Source organism: Schistocerca gregaria, chromosome 2, assembly GCF_023897955.1.
Source record: "Schistocerca gregaria isolate iqSchGreg1 chromosome 2, iqSchGreg1.2, whole genome shotgun sequence".
NCBI lineage: Eukaryota > Metazoa > Arthropoda > Insecta > Orthoptera > Acrididae > Schistocerca > Schistocerca gregaria.
In genome coordinates, this window is record NC_064921.1 from 309,899,110 (window position 1) to 309,915,846 (window position 16,737).

Sequence of the window (16,737 nt, forward strand, 5' to 3'; positions counted from 1 at the left end):
TCACAAAACTCCACTTGACTGTTCTTCCTCATTCACCCTGAAGTCCAGATTTCGCTCCTTCCGACATCTTCTCTCCGTACCAATGAAGGATGCACTCCACGGAAGCAGTCCAAGCATGATGGAGAGGTTCCTGATGCAATACGTTGGATCCGACGTCAGTGGTACCATGCTGGCCCGCACCCCATAAAAACCTAAACATGTTCCAGAGGTTTATTTTCCATCGAGACCTCCCACTGCATTCCGACGACGATCTATGCGCCAATTTAGAACGATGGGTTGTTCATCTGGCCTCTCCACAAAGGACCAAAAGATAGAAGGGTTCCTACCAATGCCTTCATCTTCGTTTTTGAGGGTGCTTCTTTACCAGAACAGGCCAAGGTGATAGTGTACCGATGTATACATGTAGAGGCTGCGGACGTCCAATGCATCTGAATACTGCATGTGTCCCTCCTCCTGCTTGTCGTTTCGAGGCCCCCGGTTAACATACAATACGTAATCTTCGTGAGCTAATGGATGAATGAAATTTGCATCAAGTTCACGGCTCGCCTAAAAATTGGTAAAGTAGCGTACGACTAAGATCAGGACGTAAAAGCGATCTGTCCGGCGCGTTACCTCTCCGCGACGGGCCGCTGGACGTCGCCGACGTATCGCAGGCCGTGCATGCTGGTGCTGCGGCAGTACTCGGACACGTGGGCCACGCAGCGCAGCACGGCCGGATCGCTCTGCTCGCGGGGCTGCGCGCCGCACGTGCACGCCCGCTCCACGTGGGGCGCTCCCGCCTCCAGCTGCTTCTCTGACTTCTCGCCTCTGGAAGCAACATCTGCTTTTCAGTACGTACTGGATGATTATAGGCTCGTAGCCAAAAAAGTGCAGGTACAGTTTTAAGAGCTACATTTGGTAATGGAAAAAGATACATATGACAAAACCAATCACATATGCTACCCGAGCTGTCTGTCGCACCCTCCATATCTCCTAAATATCTCTCCAACGCCACTTGAGTCTCCTAGTCGAAACGTGGTAACTTCGGTAGGCTGCACCCACAGAAATACATGAAAACTTCAAATATATCCAAGGCGAAAGGCAAGCCACCGCCTGTGACTGAATTGCTCCATGATTCTGTCGCTCATCTTTCCACACCTACAACCGAACCATTCATCTAATTAACTTAGTACAGTGTTTAGAACCAACCCTTCACAGAAAAGAGACATGGTATTCAACCCTCCGTAAAAATCCGACGCAAGGCCAGACACGAACTAAAACTACTTACATGCCACAGCTGGAGTCTACGTCACTAAATCAACTGACAGCTATGGAGTACAAATGCCCCTCACTACGCAACCACCCTTTCGGAAACAACAGACGTTAGGGTGTATACACAGCTCACAAGGAATTACGACTGTCCACATAACCAGCCACATCAATATCTAGATCCTGTGACACGAGACAGCAGGCGAGGGTGACCTTTTATGAGGTCCGAAGTAATCATCACAGTACATGTTACACCCCATGGATGTGTGTTCAAATGTCTGCGAATACCTAAGGGACCAAACTGCTGTGGTGATCGGTCCCTAGACTTACACACTACTTAAACTAAATTATGCTAATAATAACACACGTACCCATGCCCGAGGGAGGACTCGAACCTCCGGCGGGAGGGACACCGTATGGAAAATGTTGTGTTGTTATGATATGGGCCTACAGGTTTCGAATGGTATTCACTAAAGATAGTCACACAGTGACACAAATCGATGTGTAAAATACAGGATTATGACCGATGCTGTCATTTATCCAAAATATTTTGAAGCGAAGAACTGCATCACCTGAAGGACTGACCCCAGTTACCCAGTACATCAAAAGACAGTTCATACACATTAAGTGAAGTGCATTTGTACACATTCATTTAGTTAAAATAACACACGTTTTGTTGTAACTGACTGTAAATTAAATTTTACACATACATAAGCGTAATCTATCCACAACAATTTTACAAAAATTATACTTCTTCTGTCTCAATTGCACTGAAATATGCGCATAGATAATAATCAAAACTGAGAGTTTTTACTGACACGTTTAAACCATATAATGGAGCACCTTATGACCCAACAAGTTTGTCATTTAATCCAGTTAAAGCATCTTGTAACACAAATACTGTGTCATTTCAGTTAGTGTTCTCGTTAATTATCTTCAAATGGTTCAAATGGCTCTCAGACCTATGCGACTCAACTTCTGAGGTCATCAGTCGCCTAGAACTTAGAACTAATTAAACCTAACTAACCTAAGGACATCACACACATCCATGCCTCTGGCATTCGAACCTGCGACCGTAGCGGTGGGTTGGTTCCATACTGTAGCGCCTAGAACCGCACGGCCACTCCGGCTGGCTTAATTATCTTATTTCCTATCTTTTATGCAGTGGAGAGTCTGATAAAACAGGGTAATCTGATGAAATAGGGTATCGTACTTTTCTCGTCTGATATGTACTGCCATCTCCCAGTAAACATAGTAAATCTTTCCCACTGGATGATCTTCATTCTTAGAGTAGCTGCAGCCCGTTGAAAGCAACCGTGAGTTCTCTCGGCGGAAAAATGAGTTTTACAGTGTTATGTTGTAATATTCGACTATGAATTGTGATTTATATTTGCAAGACACTATTTTGAAGAGTGTAAGGAAAGTATGACATAAGTTAAATATTGTCTGCACTACTGATCATTGATTGTTTCAAAATGTTTGTCCTGCTCAAGGGCTATTGAAATCAACTTATTCTTAACATGGCATTGTCGGATAAAACAGGGTGCCAGTAAGTTTGATAAACAGAGTAGTACCCCGTTTTATCGAACTGATTTAAAAGTCGCCGTTTGCTATTTTTAAATTGTTCATTTAATTTATCCTATTAGAAATTTATTATTATTATTATTATTATTATTATTCACAGGATCTAACTTAAATTATGCCATAATTATGGCGCCTTATAAAAGGGAAACTAACAGACAGTCATTGAGTCAAGAGAATATGAAAGAAGCTGTAGCATCAAAGTCCTTAGGGGTTTCTCAGAGTACTCTGGGAGCACGTGTAAAAAAAGCCCAGAGTGGAACGTGTTTAGACGATGCTACAAAGAAAGGTAGGCCTATTTACTATTTTAGAAAAAATTAATTTAACTGTTTGCAGTTATTATTATTATTATTATTATTATTATTATTATTATTATTACTGTTGTTGTCTTAGGTCTAGGCTGTTACAAACCTGTATTTAATCAGTAGCAGGAAAATGAACTGGCTGAATATATCCTGTTAATGGAAAGCAGATTGTTTGGCTTGACCATCGATGAGGTACGGATCTCGTAATTTGGTAGAAAATCAGAAGAAATTTTGGTCGTATGTAAAGTACACAAGCGGCAAGACGCAGTCAATACCTTCGCTGCGCAGTGCCGATGGTACTGTTATCGACGACTGTGCCGCTAAAGCGGAGTTATTGAACGCAGTTTTCCGAAATTCCTTCACCAGGGAAGACGAATGGAATATTCCAGAATTTGAAACACGAACATCTGCTAGCATGAGTTTCTTAGAAGTAGATACCTTAGGGGTTGCGAAGCAACTCAAATCGCTTGATATGGGCAAGTCTTCAGGTCCAGATTGTATACCGATTAGGTTCCTTTCAGATTACGCTGATACTATAGCTCCCTACTTAGCACTCATATACAACCGCTCACCAACCAACAGATCTGTACCTACAGATTGGAAAATTGCGCAGGTCGCACCAGTGTTCAAGAAGGGTAGTAGGAGTAATCCATTTAACTACAGACCTGTATCATTGACGTCGGTTTGCAGTAGCGTTTTGGTGCATATACTGTATTCAAACATTATGAATCACCTCGAAGGGAACGATCTATTGACACGTAATCAGCATGGCTTCAGAAAACATCGCTCTTGTGCAACGCAGCTAGCTCTTTATTCGCACGAAGTAATGGCTGCTACCGACAGGGGATCTCAAGTTGATTCCGTATTTCTTGATTTCCGGAAAGCTTTTGACACCGTTCCTCATAAGCGGCTTCTAATCAAGCTGCGGAGCTATGGCGTATCGTCTCAGTTGTGCGACTGGATTCGTGATTTCCTGTCAGGAAGGTCGCAGTTCGTAGTAATAGACGGCAAATCATCGAGTAAAACTGAAGTGATATCAGGTGTTCCCCAGGGAAGCGTCCTGGGACCTCTACTGTTCCTGATCTATATAAATGACCTGGGTGACAATCTGAGCAGTTCTCTTAGACTGTTCGCAGATGATGCTGTAATTTACCGTCTAGTTAGGTCATCCGAAGACCAGTATCAGCTGCAAAGCGATTTAGAAAAGATTGCTGTATGGTGTGTCAGATGGCAGTTGACGCTAAATAACGAAAAGTGTGAGATGATCCACATGAGTTCCAAAAGAAATGCGTTGGAATTCGATTACTCGATAAATAGTACAATTCTCAAGGCTGTCAATTCAACTAAGTACCTGGGTGTTAAAATTACGAACAACTTCAGTTGGAAGGACCACATAGATAATATTGTCGGGAAGGCGAGCCAAAGGTTGCGTTTCATTGGCAGGACACTTAGAAGATGCAACAAGTCCACTAAAGAGACAGCTTACATTACACTCGTTCGTCCTCTGTTAGAATATTGCTGCGCGGTGTGGGATCCTTACCAGGTGGGATTGACGGAGGACATCGAAAGGGTGCAAAAAAGGGCAGCTCGTTTTGTATTATCACGTTATAGGGGAGAGAGTGTGGCAGATATGATACACGAGTTGGGATGGAAGTCATTACAGCATAGACGTTTTTCGTCGCGGCGAGACCTTTTTACGAAATTTCAGTCACCAACTTTCTCTTCCGAATGCGAAAATATTTTGTTGAGCCCAACCTACATAGGTAGGAATGATCATCAAAATAAAATAAGAGAAATCAGAGCTCGAACAGAAATGTTTAGGTGTTCGTTTTTCCCGCTCGCTGTTCGGGAGTGGAATAGTAGAGAGATAGTATGATTGTGGTTCGATGAACCCTCTGCCAAGCACTTAAATGTGAATTGCAGAGTAGTCATGTAGATGTAGATGTAGATGCGGTGCGGATCTTGCTTTCGAGCTGGCAGAGAATAACTTGCCCCATAACTTCAGTTAGAATAAGAAAATGGCAGGTAAATGCTGGTTCTATTCGCTTTTCAAGAGGAGTCCGGAAATAAGCCTGCGTTCTGCCGAGCCAACATCTCTTGCCAGAGCAATGGCCTTTAACCGCGCAGTGGTGAAGCTGTTCTTCGGTTTGCTGTTAGAACTTCACAATAGGTACAGCTTCACAGCCGATAGAGTCTATAATGTGGATGAGACAGGAATAACAACAGTTCCTAATAAGCAATCTAAGGTGCTTGCCTTGAGGGGAAAACGTCAAGTGGGCGGTTTGGTTTCTGTGGAGAGAGACATCTTAGTGACTGTTGCAGCCTGTATGAACGCTTCTGGAATTTATATGCCCACAATGTTTGAGTTTCCTAGACAAAGAGCCAAACCTGAGCTGCTGGATAATGCTCCACCAGGATGTACTGCAGCGTATCACCCTAGCGGATGGATGCAGAAAATAAATTTCCTGAAGTGGTTTCAACGATTTGTTGAATTGTCTAGACCAAATGCAGAGATACCCGCTCTTCTGCTCTTGAATGGTCACTCAACACACACAAAGAGTACTGATCTTATCAGTACGGCTAGAGAAAACCATGTTCAACTCTTACGCTTCCCCTCACACTGCACCCAACGAATGCAGCCCCTGGATGTTGCATTCATGGCTCCACTGAGTACTTATTACTCTCAAGAAGTTCAGAAGTGGCTTCAGTGTCATTCTGGACGAGTGATAACCATCAATCAAGTTGCAGGGGTGTATGGAACTGCTTCTAGTGAGACTGCTATAAATGCATTCCGTAAAACTGTAATCGTCCCACTGGATGCACATATTTTCCTTGATTGGATGTATGAGCCTGCTGAAACAACAGACTCTGACCCACCATTGGAGAAAGGTGATGTACCGCCTTCGGAACCTACTTCACAGTCATTAAACAGAGAAACATCTTTTACAACCACACCAGGGTCTTCTCAGTCGGATACGCCTAAGCCTTTAACTTCAGCTTTCCACGTCTCTCCGAAACAGATAAAAGGAGTGACGATAGCTAAAAGAAAGGAACAAAAATTTGATGGAAGAAGAGGAAAGACAGCTGTTCTTACAAGTTCACCTATGAAAAAGGGGAAGAGTCCCAAAAGGAAACTTCAAATGGGGCCACATTCTAACAGTTATAGGCCTACTGAAGTAACAGAAGAAAGCAAAGAAAGTTGTAAAAGTACGGGAGTATAGGACATCGTCAGAAGAGGAAGGAGAAAACAATAATACAGCTTGAATTTATTGTAACGAGCTTTTCTCGAATTATAACTCTGAAGAAGGCTGGGTGACGGGTTATATTTATTTATTTAAATGTCAAGTTCCGTAGGACCAAATGGAGGAGCAAATCTCCAAGATCATGGAACGTGTCAATACATGAACTTACAGCATAAAAAGTAATAACAGATAAAAATAAATGTTCATGAACCTGAAAGAAAATCAGTCCATAAGATTAAGCAAACGGTATCAGCAATACAACGAGAATCATCTTAATTTTGCAAGGAACTCCTCGACAGAATAGAAGGAGTGGCCCATGAGGAAACTCTTCAGCTTTGATTTTAAAGCGCGTGGATTACTGCTAAGATTTTTGAATTCGAGTGGCAGCTTATTGAAAATGGATGCAGCAGTATACTGCACACCTTCTTTGCACAAGAGTTAAGGAAGCCCGATCCAAATGGAGGTTTGATTTCTGCCGAGTATTAACCGAGTGAAAGCTGCTTATTGTTAGAAATAAACTAATATTGACAACAAGAAACGACAATAAGGAATATACATATTGAGAGGCCAATGTCAAAATACCCAGACTCGTGAAAAGAGGTCGACACAAGGTTCGTGAACTCACACCACTTATTGCCCGAACCGCCCGTTTCTGAGCCAAAAATATCCTTCTGGAACATAATACCATACGACATAAGTGAATGAAAATAAGCAAAGTAGAGTAATTTACGTGTCGAAATATCACTCACTTTCGATACCGTTCGAATAGTGAAAATGGCAGTATTCAGTCTTTGAACAAGATCCTGAACGAGGGCTTTCCACGACAGCTTACTATCTATCTGAACACCTAGGAATTTGAACTGTTCAGTTTCGCTAATCATATGCCCGTTCTGTGAGATTAAAAAGTCAGGTTTTGTTGAATTGTGTGTTAGGAACTGTAAAAACTGAGTCTTACTGTGATTAAACGTTAGTATGTTTTCTACAAGCCCTGAACTGAGGTTATGTACTGCTCTAGTTGAAACCGAGTTAACGTTGCACGCAACATCCTTTTCTACCAAGCTAGTGTCATCAGCAAAAAGAAATATTTTAGAGTTACCCATAATATTAGAGGGCACATCATTTATATAAAAAAGGAACAGGAGCGGCCCCAACACTGATCACTGGGGCACCCCCCCCCCCCCCACCCCTCCCCCCACTTGACAGGACCCTACTCAGATCCCATATCACATCCGTTATCAACATTGTGAGTAATGACCTTTTGCTGCCTGGTGCTGAAGTAAGAGGTGAACCAATTGTGAGGTACTCCCCTTATTACGTAATGGTCCTACTTCTGGAGCAATATTGTGTGATCAACACAGCCAAATGCCTTTGTTAAATCAAACAATACGCCAAGCGTTCGAAACGTTTTGTTTAGCCCATCCAGTACCCCACAGAGAAAGATAATATAGCATTTTCAGTTGTCAAACGACTTCTAAAGCCGAACTGTACATTTGATATCAAATCGTGTGATACGATCAATTAACCTTACACACATAGCCTTGTCGATAACTTTTACAAACACTGATGGCATAGAAATAGGTCTAAAATTATTTACATTATCCCTTTCTCCCTTTTTATAAAGCGGCTTTACTACTGAGTACTTTAATCGCTCAGGAAACTGACCATTCCTAAAGGAAAAATAACAAATATGGCTAAATACAGGACTAACATGTGCAGCACAGTACTTTAATATTCTACTAGACACTCCATCATAACCATGAGAGTCCTTGGTCTTCAGTGATTTGATTATTGTCTCAGTGTCCCTCTTGTCTGTATCACAGAGGAGTGTTTCAGACGTCAATGTCGGAAAGGCATTTGCTAAGAAATTTATATGATTTCCTGTAGATACTAAATTCTTATTTAATTCACCAGCAATGATCAGAAAATGGTTGTTAAATACTGTACATATACTTGATTTATCAATAACAGAAATATTATTACTGCAAACTGACTTTATATCGTCAACCTTGTGCTGCTGACCAGACACTTCCTTCACAACTGACCATATGGCTTTAATTTTATCCTATGAATTAGCTATTCTATTTGCATACCACATACTTTTTGCCTTGCTAATAACATTTTTAAGCACCTTACAATACTGTTTTTAATGGGCTACTGTAGCTTGATTGTGACTACTTCCAACATTTTGGTATAATTACCGCTTTGTTCAACAAGATATCATTATCCCACCAGTCAGCCAACTGGGCTGTCCATTACTGCTAGTACCCCGTTTAGAATGTTCTAATGGAAAGCAACTCTCAAAGAGCATGAGAAATGTGTTACGGAAAGCATTGTATTTATCATCTATAAAATCGGCACTATAAACATCTTGACACCCGTGTTCCCTCACATGTTTTGAAAAACTCTCTATTTGCTGTTGGATTAACTTTCCTACGTAGTTTGTAATTAAATACATTGTTTAGAGTACAAAAACCTTTTAGTGTTAAAATTTGTGTATCATGGTCTGAAATGCCATTCACCCTTTTTCTAACAGAATGCCCATCTAGTAATGAAGAATGAATAAAAATATTGTCTGTGACTGTAATACTGTTCCCCTGCACAATAGTTGGAAAAAAACACAGTTTGCATCAGATCACATGAATTTAGGAGATCTACCGACATCCTTTTTCTTGCACAATCATGTACAAAATTAATAATGAAGTCACCACATAGAACTACTTTCTGGCACTTCCTACAAAGTGAATCAAGAACCCTCTCTAGCTTAAGCAAAATAGCTCTGAAGTCGGAGTTAGGGGACCTATAAATAACAGCATTTAGAAGTTTAGTTTCACTAAATTAAACAAATGCTGCAGAACTTCCAAATATCTGTTCAGTGCGTGTCGTGATACGTCTGTGGACTCAAATGAAATACTGTTTTTTACGTACAGAGCCACTCTCCCACCCCGCAAGGAAGCCAGCTAATCTGTAGCCTGGTAAAGGCAGTCTCTGAATTATCAAATTATTTAAGTAGTGCTCTGATATATCCATAATTTCAGAGATAACATCTACACTCCTGGAAATGGAAAAAAGAACACATTGACACAGGTGTGTCAGACCCACCATACTTGCTCCGGACACTGCGAGAGGGCTGTACAAGCAATGATCACACGCACGGCACAGCGGACACACCAGGAACCGCGGTGTTGGCCGTCGAATGGCGCTAGCTGCGCAGCATTTTTGCACCGCCGCCGTCAGTGTCAGCCAGTTTGCCGTGGCATACGGAGCTCCATCGCAGTCTCTAACACTGGTAGCATACCGCGACAGCGTGTACGTGAACCGCATGTTCAGTTGACGGACTTTGAGCGAGGGCGTACAGTGGGCATGCGGGAGGCCAGGTGGACGTACCGCCGAATTGCTCAACACGTGGGGCGTGAGGTCTCCACAGTACATCGATGTTCTCGCCAGTGGTCGGCGGAAGGTGCACGTGCCCGTCGACCTGGGACCGGACCGAAGCGACGAATGGATGCACGCCAAGACCGTAGGATCCTACGCAGTGCCGTAGGGGACCGCACCGCCACTTCCCATCAAATTAGGGACACTGTTGCTCCTGGGGTATCGGCGAGGACCATTCGCAACCGTCTCCATGAAGCTGGGCTACGGTCCCGCACACCGTTAGGCCGTCTTCCGCTCACGCCCCAACATCGTGCAGCCCGCCTCCAGTGGTGTCGCGACAGGCGTGAATGGAGGGACGAATGGAGACGTGTCGTCTTCAGCGAAGAGAGTCGCTTCTGCCTTGGTGCCAACGATGGTCGTATGCGTATTTGGCGCCGTGCAGGTGAGCGCCACAATCAGGACTGCATACGACCGAGGCACACAGGGCCAACACCCGGCATCATGGTGTGGGGAGCGATCTCCTACACTGGCCATACACCTCTGGTGATCGTCGAGGGGACACTGAATAGTGCACGGTACATCCAAACCGTCATCGAACCCATCGTTCTACCATTCCTAGACCGGCAAGGGAACTTGCTGTTCCAACAGGACAATGCACGTCCGCATGTATCCCGTGCCACCCAACGTGCTCTAGAAGGTGTAAGTCAACTACCCTGGCCAGCAAGATCTCCGGATCTGTCCCCCATTGAGCATGTTTGGGACTGGATGAAGCGTCGTCTCACGCGGTCTGCACGTCCAGCACGAACGCTGGTCCAACTGAGGTGCCAGGTGGAAATGGCATGGCAAGCCGATCCACAGGACTACATCCAGCATCTCTACGATCGTCTCCATGGGAGAATAGCAGCCTCCATTGCTGCGAAAGGTGGATATACACTGTACTAGTGCCGACATTGTGCATGCTCTGTTGCCTGTGTCTATGTGCCTGTGGTTCTGTCAGTGTGATCATGTGATGTATCTGACTCCAGGAGTGTGTCAATAAAGTTTCCCCCTCCTGGGACAATGAATTCACGGTGTTCTTATTTCAATTTCCGGGAGTGTATTAGCAGTTCACTAACTTTATCTCTAATACCTCTTATATTTTAATGAAATTCGTTCTCTGCTTGGGAACATTACATCCTCTGGAGGTGAGCCCTTAGTTAGAGGCACTTCCTTTAAGAAGGTATACCTATCAGCTGACTTCAGTCCAAAAAATGTGCAGCTCTAACACTAACTACTATAGGAATTTTTCCATGAGTGATACCACTACCACCACCACCACCCACTGCACTGTCACCTATAAGCTTATCCTGCCTCCCCTTCCCATACCTATTGAGGTGCAGGCCATGCCTAGTGAAACCCCATCTACTGATAGACCCAACTGGCACCACTGAGATGTGATCCATGCCCTCCGCCATCAGTGGCCTCCCCAGCACCACATTAACGCCCCTAACAGCCGCATTAAGGTGAGGCTGATCATGACGCTGAAACACATGAAATGCACATTAGTACCACCAGTTTGAGTAGGTATCTTAACCAAGTCACCACTGACATCATATTCCCCGTCCCTATCGAGACTGTTCCCTGCTCCACCCACTATCACTACCTGATTCTCTTTCGTAAAATTCTTACATAACTCTCCTATGCTTCCAGTCACCTGAGCCAACCCTGCACTAGGCTTCACAATGCTGGTGACCTGGTACTCACTCCCCAACACTTCCTGCAACAGCTGGCCGACACCTCTACCGTGGGAACTACCTAGCAGCAGAACCTTCTTTCTGCTAGACTTTGCAACTAACCTAGGCCTCCTAATTGCTGAAGATTGCTGCAAGTTACCTACACCTACGGCTACACGAGGCTCCTCTCCACTCAACTCTGACAGTTGGTCGTATGCAAAGTAAAACTGTCTCAGTACCTCCTCTTCCTAGCTACCTTCTTGCCAACTGCCAGTTCTCATTCCCCACCACCCTTCACCCTCCTCAATCTATCTAGTTCCTCCTTTGCGCCGGTATTAATGATGATGATGATGATGAACGATGTAAATGTGATTTTTGAAGTGATTGTCAGGGTTCGTATATGGAGTTTCTTTTGTTAAAAAAAATAAAAAAAAATCGTATAATGTAGTCCCCTGTTTTATCCAACTAGTCTGATAAAATGGGGTAGTTGACAGAAGCGTAAAAAATTCTTTTCTGTGATGAGGCATTTTTTCAAATTTATGTGTTTCATGCCCAATTGTAAGTAGACAGATTGGACAATTAGTGATTAAAAACTCAACAGGTTGATACACATAGTTCATTTCGTATGCCACTTTATTTATTAAGTACCCTGTTTCAACCGACTCTCCTCTACTTCATGTCACTATTACTACTTATTTATGATTTTATGCCCAATATGAAACATTACTGTACATGTAAGGTAATATCTGGAAACACTGTAGGCATTACAGGCCCAGCTACAACGTCGTTAGAATTTTGACGGTAGGGTGGGTAATGTTGAAGGGAAGTCCCTCTGTGTTAGACAGGCAGAATCGCGTCAATGGAAAAGGCAGAAGCCACTTGGAGAGGGCGTCTACCAGACAACGCATCAGTGACTACTCAGACACCGTAACGTGCACTTCTAGTATAACATATGGCGCAGAGATCTGTACAACTCCAGGGAACTATTGCTTCGGACGGTCTGGCTGTGACAGTGCAGGTATGGAATGTGTGAACACTGAAAAGGCAGAAGCCACTTGGAGAGGGCGTCTACCAGACAACGCATCAGTGACTACTCAGACACCGTAACGTGCACTTCTAGTATAACATATGGCGCAGAGATCTGTACAACTCCAGGGAACTATTGCTTCGGACGGTCTGGCTGTGACAGTGCAGGTATGGAATGTGTGAACACTGTTTCCGGATATTTGTTCATTACGTGAAGTGCCCTGGGTGAACGTTTTAAACGCTGAGGCTGGAATTACACAGTATTTGACGACGCATCCAGGCAAGATACTCTTTCGTTTAGCATTGTAAATCACGCTGACTAGTATTTATTCTGTGCTCTTTCATCAATATTCACTTTCCACACACATAAATGTCACCACTCACAAACAGTAAATGTCCGTGTCACTAGCAGTGGAGGGTATATGAAGAGTATCAAGGGGGACGAGGATAACAGTGGAGTCGTTACCGTAGTGCAGAAACAACGATTTATCTGAAGTCCAAAAGTGACGTGATCATTGGCTTTCGCTCCAAGGGTGGAAGCATTTCAGAAAGAAGATTATAAACTGTTTGCTTCCCACCGTGGTTAAAGTAGACCCTGAGTGGCGCTATCCAAAAACCGCGCCCAGACAATAGCGATGTACTAAGAGCCATAGATGACAGAGGAGGACGACATCTGCGGAGATATGTTTGGGCGTACAGACATGCAGCTGATGAGCATCTGACCGCCCAGATGAACCAAGGGGCTCACAACAGCCTCGATCGCCCAGATGAACCGAGAGGTGAACAGCTTCTCCTTAACGGCCGTTCACCGAATGTTACTTATCATGGACCTCCGCATCAGGCGTCATATTCATGCAACCATGCTGACTCTTGTTTATTTGCGACTAAGGGTTGAATTTTCTCGAAACTGGGCGTCCAAGGAATGGTGACAGCTGGCCTTTTCAGATGAACACGTTTTATGTTCAAAAATGGTTCAAATGGCTCTGAGCACTATGGGACTTAACATCTGTGGTCATCAGTCCCCTAGAACTTAGAACTACCTAAACGTAACCCACCTAAGGACATCACGCACATCCATGCCCGAGGCAGGATTCGAACCTGCGACCGTATCGGTCACGCGGTTCCAGACTGAAGCGCCTAGAACAGCACGGCCACACCGGTCGGCACACGTTTTATGTTCCATCGAACAGATGGCCTTTGGCGCCTATGGCGTAAGCAAACACCTTGCAATCAGGACCGAGTGTTATTATTTGTAGAATGTTTTCACGGATTTCTCTGGGTTATCTCGACATACTGGAAGGCACAACGGATTAACATAATAATGCATCTGTCCTTGCGGACAATGTCCACCTCTGATTGCAAATTGTTTCTCCTCTGCTCGATGACATCTACCAGCACAACAATGGAACATCCCACACAGCTCACAGTGTACGTGCGTGGTTCGAAAGTCACCAGGATGAATTTTCCGCAATCCAACAGAGAATCTGCGTAACCACCTGCACCGGGCTGTTCGCTCGTGCATCCTCACCTCGAGACACCTGGCGCACGTGGTCGCGGCACGGGAGTCGGCATTGCTCTGTACCTTTCAGAACTTCACTGAGTCTGTTCTTTCACGCATCACAGCGGTCCACGTTGCAGCTGTTCTACCAACAGCATTGATGTACGCCAGGGGCAAAGAAGTGTCTTTCTTCTGTTGACGGGGCCCTTCAGCACAACGTCAGTCGATGCACTACGCGTTGTGATGGGAATCTTCCCTGTAGATATAACCGTCAGATACCGTGCGGCAATGTACTGGCTTAGGATGGGGAGACTAGACCAGGTTCGGCAGACCACTGGTGCACCGCTTGAGACAATACGCCAACTCAGAGCATGGCGAGTGGATACCTGCAGAGCGAGTGGGACAATAGTGACAAGGACTGCCGAGCTTACAACTTCTTCCCTGATATCAGAGAAAGACTAAAACTAAAACATATCGATCCCAGCCGTGGTATGGTAAATTTCCTGACGGGACATGGACTTTATGCCACGCACCTGAGCCACCTGAGTCTGTGACAGACGAGTACACTACTGGCCATTAAAATTGCTACACCACGAAGATGACGTGCTACAGACGCGAAATTTAACCGAAAGGAAGAAGATACTGTGATATGCAAATTATTAGCATTTCTGAGCATTCACACAAGGTTGGCGCCGGTGGCAACATCTACTACGTGGTGACATGACGAAAGCTTCCAACCGATTTCTCATAAACAAACAGCAGTTGACCGGCAGTGCCTGGTGAAACGTTATTGTGATGCCTCGTGTGACGAGGAGAAATGCGTACCATCACGTTTTCGACTTCGATAAAGGTCGGATTGTAGCCAATCGCGATTGCCGTTTATCGTATCGCGACATTGCTGCTCGCGTTGGTCGAGATCCAATGACTGTTAACAGAGTATGGAATCAGTGGATTCAGGAGGGTAATACGGAACGAGGTGCTGGATCCCAATGGCCTCGTATCACTAACAGTCGAGATAACAGGCATCTTATTCGCATGGCTGTAACGGATCGTGCTGCCACGTCTTGATCCCTGTGTCAACAGATGGGGACGTTTGCAAGACAAGAACCATCTGCACGAGCAGTTACACGACGTGCAGCATGGACTATCAACTCAGAGACCATGGCTGCGGTTATCCTTGACGCTGCATCACAGACAGGAGCGCTTGTGATGGTGTACTCAACGACGAACCTGGTGCACGAATGGCAAAACCCCATTTTTTCGGATGAATCCAGGTTCTGTTTACAGCATCATAATGGTCGCATCCGTGTTTGGCAACATCGCGGTGAACGCACAATGGACGCGTGTATTTGTCATCGCCATACTGGCTTATCACCCAGCGTGGTGGTATGGGGTGCCATTGGTTACACGTCTCGGGTACCTATTGTTCGCATTGACGGCACATTGAACAGTGGACGTTACATTTGAGATGTGTTACGACTCGTGGCTCTACCCTTCATTCGACCCCTGCGAAACCCTACATTTCAGCAGGATAATGCACGACCGCATGTTGCAGGTCCTGTACGGTTCATTCTGGATACAGAAAATGTTGGACTGCTGCCCTGGCCAGTGCATTCTCCAGATCTCTCACCAACTGAAAACGTCTGGTCAATGGTGGACGAGCAACAGGCTCGTCGCAATGCGCCAGTCACTACTCATTATGAACTGCGGTATCGTGTTGAAGCTGCATGGGCATCTGTACCTGTACACCCCATCCAAGGTCTGTTTGACTCAACGTCCAGGCGTATCAAGGCCGTCATTATGGCCAGAGGTGGTTGTTCTGTGTACTGATTTCTCAGGATCTATGCACCTAAATTGCGTGGAAATGTAATCACATGTCAGTTCTAGTATAATATATTTGGCCAATGAATACCCGTTTATCATCTGCATTTCTTCTTGGTGTTGCAGTTTTACTAAATCGGGTATTTTCTCTCCGAGGTGAAATGGTGCAACCGTTCACTTAACGGCGGCGGACGCTCTTCAGCTCTTGCTGCAAGATTTCGCAAAACGACTTTGATAGAGTCACACTTTGATAAAGTATGATCAACTACTCATACATCCCTTCAGATGCATAATTGGACGAAGATTTTGATGAGTTGCAGCATGACCTGCTCATCCATTTAATTGGGCTGCCATCCAACCATATTTACGGACTACATAGCTTTATCAGAACAAATATGTGACATCACTGTGATCACAGAGATACTGATGAACGTAAGAGCAACATTTTCATGATAAGGTATATACATTGTGTTAGGAGTGTAAGTGCTGATATCTACACTGATGACAGTGTACCGAAGAGAATTAGATCAGTATTTACTTCGTTCGCACAATAATATTTATTGCTGCTACGAGTAATATGGTTTTAGGTGGTTAGCACCTCAAAGTACATTTGACACAGTACTATACCCTTGGCATCCGATTACGTTCTTATGTGTGGACGGGTGGACGTAAAACGGGCAGTCTGTATGGACAGGCATAGTCCACTTTATGGTGCAGTTGCGACCGTGAAGAAAACTTGAGTTAGTAGATTATGAGATGTGTTAGATGGAAGAGTGTTAGATGCAGAGAAAAATCAACTAACACAGTACATTGGGTACATATTAACGCGCCAGGTATCTCGATATCTGTATCTTTACACCTGAGACCACTTATTAGTTTCAAGTTTTTCCTTGGAACAGCCTTCTAAACAAGGTCTGCTTCAGGTGGTTCAT

At 44.5% G+C, this 16,737-nt stretch overlaps 1 protein-coding gene across 1 annotated transcript in view; it reads right to left on the bottom strand.

Annotated features, from left to right (window-relative positions):
- LOC126336136 (pickpocket protein 28-like) overlaps positions 1-16,737 on the bottom strand; it is a 145,937-nt gene that overhangs the window by 116,145 nt on the left and 13,055 nt on the right. The window contains exon 2 of the mRNA XM_049999626.1: positions 613-807. Within this exon, the coding sequence (XP_049855583.1) occupies positions 613-807 (195 nt within the window). The remainder of the gene's footprint in view (positions 1-612; positions 808-16,737) is intronic.